This window comes from Sinocyclocheilus grahami, unplaced genomic scaffold, assembly GCF_001515645.1.
Source record: "Sinocyclocheilus grahami isolate Dianchi unplaced genomic scaffold, SAMN03320097.WGS_v1.1 scaffold1073.1, whole genome shotgun sequence".
NCBI classification, from domain to species: Eukaryota; Metazoa; Chordata; class Actinopteri; order Cypriniformes; family Cyprinidae; genus Sinocyclocheilus; species Sinocyclocheilus grahami.
This window is the reverse complement of record NW_015506252.1, coordinates 181,504-186,166: the sequence shown is the minus strand read 5'-3', so window position 1 is coordinate 186,166 and position 4,663 is coordinate 181,504. Positions and strand designations below refer to the sequence as shown.

General features: G+C 35.3%; 1 protein-coding gene across 1 annotated transcript in view; it reads right to left on the bottom strand.

Moving 5' to 3' along the window:
• Positions 1-4,663, bottom strand: part of mars1 (methionyl-tRNA synthetase 1) — a 38,381-nt gene that overhangs the window by 10,511 nt on the left and 23,207 nt on the right. The window contains exons 10-13 of the mRNA XM_016251849.1: positions 4,428-4,598; positions 4,245-4,340; positions 3,384-3,501; positions 772-985 (exon numbers count right to left, since the gene is read on the bottom strand). Of these exons, the coding sequence (XP_016107335.1) occupies positions 772-985; positions 3,384-3,501; positions 4,245-4,340; positions 4,428-4,598 (599 nt within the window). The remainder of the gene's footprint in view (positions 1-771; positions 986-3,383; positions 3,502-4,244; positions 4,341-4,427; positions 4,599-4,663) is intronic.

The window sequence follows — 4,663 nt, the reverse complement described above, 5'->3', positions numbered from 1 at the left end:
CAAAATTTCTGAAAAAATTTAAAAAAAAAAAAAAAAATTATATATATTTGTAATTTTTTTAATAAAATCAGTTAATTAGAGATGCTTTTGATTATTAAAATGTAATGAAACCATTAAAACGGAATCCAGAAAATTAATGGAAAACATAGAATTTGGTAATAAATTGCGGTTTCATGATTTCAATTTATTAGACATGCTTTTTGATTAATATTTGTAATTTAACCATTAAAACAGAGTCAGAGGAAATTTACATAGAAAACTAAAATGGAAAAAAATTAAACGGTTTTCATAGGGCCCTACACGCTCAGCGAAATATCATCTAATTATCGTTGTCAACAAAATTCCAGAAAGTATTGAGATTTGTGATTTAAGTCGCTGGGGGATATTTGTAGCAATAGCCAACAATACATTGTATGTGTCACAATTATACATTTCTCTTTTATGTCAAAAATCATTAGGATATTAAGTAAAGATCATGTTCCATGAAGATATTTTGTATGTTTTCTACCGTAAATATATCAAAACTTAATGTTTGATTAGTAATATGCATTGCTAAGAACTTAATTTGAACAACTTTAAAGATGATTTTCTCAATATTTAGATTTTTTTGCACCCTCAGATTCCAGATTTTCAAATATTGTCCGATCCTAACAAACCATACATCAATCGAGAGCTGATTTATTTATTAGCTTATTTAATAAAAACAATTGACCCTTATGACTGGTTTTGTGCTCCAGGGTCACATATCATTCTGTCGTCATTTGCACAAACCTGTTGATGAAGTTGCCGAGGTTGTTGAGGAGCTCCGAGTTGTTTTTGAGAGCCATGTCGCTCCAGGAGAAAGCAGAGTCCTGTCCTTCCGGCCGCAGATACAGAAGATAGAAGCGCCAGACGTCTGACGGGATCCCGGTGTCTTTAGCCATGTCACCGAACACACCGACGCCGCGACTCTTGGAGAACTTCGTGTCCTCGTAATTCAAGTATTCTGGACACATGCAAACACACACACACACATTATTATTAAATATCAGAAAGTATTCGCACGACTGTTCAAAAGTGCTATGCTTTTATTCATCAAGGATGCATTAAATTGATCAAAAGTGACAGTAACGACATTTATAATGTTGCAAAAGATTTCCATTTCAAATAAATGCCGTTCTTTTGAACTTTCTATTCATCTGTGAATCCTGAAAAATAACATGCATCACGGTTTCCCCAAAAATATTAATGTTTTCAACACTGATAATAATCAGAAAATGCAGCAAATCAGCATATTATACTGATTTCTGAAGATCATGTGACACTGAAGACTGGAGGAATGATGCTGAAAATACAGTTGAACAGATATTCACATAGTAAACATATTTAAATTCTAATAATATTTACATTTAGTCATTTAGCAGATGCTTTTATCCAAAGCGACTTACAAATGAGAACAACAGAAGTGATCAAAACTAACAAAAGAGCAAGTCTCAGTTAGCTTAACGCAGCACACATAGCAAGGTTTTTTAAAATTATATAATAAATAAAAAGAAAGATAGAATAGAAGAATAGCGCAAGCTAGTGTTAGAGGCCTTTTTTGCTTTTGTTAATTGTATAACAAATAAAAAGAAAACAAATAGAGAGAATACAAAAAGATTAAAGCTAGTGTTTTTTTAAAAAAGAAAACAAGCAGTAAATTAATAGAGTGCAAGTCTAAAAGGGACCATTTTTTTAAAGAATAGAATTAGAATAGAGTGCTAGAGTTAGAGGGTCAAATAAAGATGTGCACGAAAATGAGAGAAGAGTTTATTTGCAAAAACAGACAACTACGTTTTTTAAAATGTTCAAAAATCATGTTTTTTATTATGCCATCATGCTTTTATTGTGTTAGTTAGCTGTATTTTTTAGTTATTTTTTAACGTAATCAAAATAACCCAACTGCAGTTTGATTGAAATTAATTGGAATGCACAATGAAAAAACATGATTTTTGAAGATTGTTAAAAGCGGATCTATCTGTTTTTGCAAATATTTCACTGTGTTCTCGATCAAATAAATGCAGCCTTGGTGAGCAGAAGCGACTCTATTTAAAGGGATAGTTCTCACAAGAATGAAGATGTGATGTTTATCTACTTACCCCCGGGGCATCCAAGAAATAGGTGACTTTGTGTCTTCAGTAGAACACATTTGATGATTTTTAACTTTAACCGTTGCAGTCTGTCAGTCATATAATGCATGGCAATAGTAACAAAATCTGTGAGAGTAAAAAAAACATGCACAGACAAATCCAAATTAAACCCTGCGGCTCGTGACGACACATTGATGTCCTAACACACGAAACGATCGGTTTGTGCCAGAAACCCAACAGTATTTATATCATATTTTACCTCTAATACACCACTATGTCCAACTGTCTTTGAGCGCGCGCACGGCATCCGGTGCGTGAGGTGTGTACGCGCTCTGGCGTAGTTTACGCAAGCGCCGGAAGTGATCTCTCGCGCGTATACGTCACTCATTGGTTACACAGTGCAGTCATTGTAGGTACGACGGCTAATCGAAATGGTACTTACTTGCGCTTATCCGGATTGTTCAAACCGACTTAAAGGGGTCATATGATGCTTTTTTTTAAAGATCATTAGTTTGTGTATTTGGTGTAACAGAATATAAAGAATATCTCTTTGGTTTTGAGACTTTAGTCTTTGCAACTTCAGGGATCTTATCTGTGCACAATCAGCTTGTAACACTCCAAAGAGAACGGAAAACTTGAAATCGCATCATATGACCCCTTTAAAACTAAAAGATTACGTTCTCTCGCGCGAACTCATTCGGGTTTCCCAACTATTCCCAACTTCTGAGCCTGCTCGCCTGAAGTTATGGTTGATTGCTCTTCGGCTGGATATCAACACATCCATTAACGTAAACTACGCCAGAGCGCGTACACACCTCACGCACCGGATGCCGTGCGCGCGCTCAAAGACAGTTGGACATAGTGCTGTATTAGAGGTAAAATATGATATAAATACTGTTGGGTTTCTGGCACAAACCGATCGTTTCGTGTGTTAGGACATCAATGTGTCGTCACGAGCCGCAGGGTTTAATTTGGATTTGTCTGTGCATGTTTTTTTTACTCTCATAGATTTTGTTACCATTGCCATGCATTATATGACTGACAGACTGCAACGGTTAAAGTTAAAAATCATCAAAATGTGTTCTACTGAAGACACAAAGTCACCTACATCTTAGATGCCCTGCAGGGGGTGAGCAGATAAACATCACATCTTCATTCTTGGGTGAACTATCCCTTTAAGCTATATTTAATATGAAGTGCTATATGCATATAATCATCTGCATCGTTTCGTGATTCTCTTTAAATGATCCCATCTGTGTTGTGTTCGGGTCTCACCTGTAGCAATGAGGTGATTCACCAGTGTGTAGTTGTCTTGAGCTCCAAGAAGTGAGCAAGGGAACACTACACTGTGGAATGGAACGTTGTCCTTCGCCATGAAGTTATAGAGCTCCACCTGCAGGACACACTGGAGCATTACAGGCTCAAACAAACCCCATTGTAGAATTCAGGGGTTTCATTCAATTCAGAGTTTGACAAAGACAAGAAAAGTTTTAATTACTCAGTCATCATTAACTATAAATCAGCTTTTATTTCCTAAATTGCTGATATACTGATCAAGATACTGCTATATTTTTTATTAATATTCCGAATCAGTTTTTATTTTCATAGTTTTTTTCATTTTAATTTTGAAGTTAGGTTGTGTATTTTTGTCATTTTTATTTGTATATGTATATATCTATATAGTTTTTATTAATATATATTTAAATTTTACTTCATGTTGGTTTTTTTTAACATCGAGATACTATTATAGTTTTCATTAATATTTTGAATCATTTTTTATTTTTATATTTCACTTTCATTTAAATTTTTAAATTTTTTATGCCTATATTAATTTTTATTTCATTTTCAATTTTAGTTATCTTACAAAATCAAGTTAAACTAAATTAAAATGAGAAATTAATTTTAAAAAAGTTCTTATTTTATTTCAGTTAACATACGTTTTTTCAAGTAGCAAAAAAAAATTTTTTTTTTTAATGATTTTAATTTTAGTTTCAATTTCAGCTTTAGTTAATTATAACAACCCTGCCCCAAACAACCATAATCAAATCTGAAGACATACAAGTCAAATATGATTTGCATCAAATTCAGATGGTTAAATATGAAGAAATGTTTAAGTGACGTGTTATTGGCCAGCACCTGCTGAGGATTCTTCCACCATTTCTCCCATTGGTCGGTGTAGTTTGCAGTGATGGAGAGGTAGCCAATAGGAGCGTCGAACCACACGTAGAACACCTGCAGGGACAGACAATGATGTCAGCACAGATTAATGGGCAACATTAGTGAAATAACATCTTATACCTCTCAATCGTGCACTCATACCTTCTCCTTGTAGTCCTCGTGTGGCACAGGTGTCCCCCACTGCAGGTCACGCGTGATGCAGCGCGGTTTCAGGCCGTCACGGATCCACGAGCGTGTGATGTGCCGCGCGTTTACAGTCCAGTCGCCGGAGCTCATCGACTTATCGAGCCACTGCTCCAGCTCGTCCTCCAGCTACACACAAACACAGACACAGACACAGACAGAGACACAGACACACAGAGACACAGAGACACAGA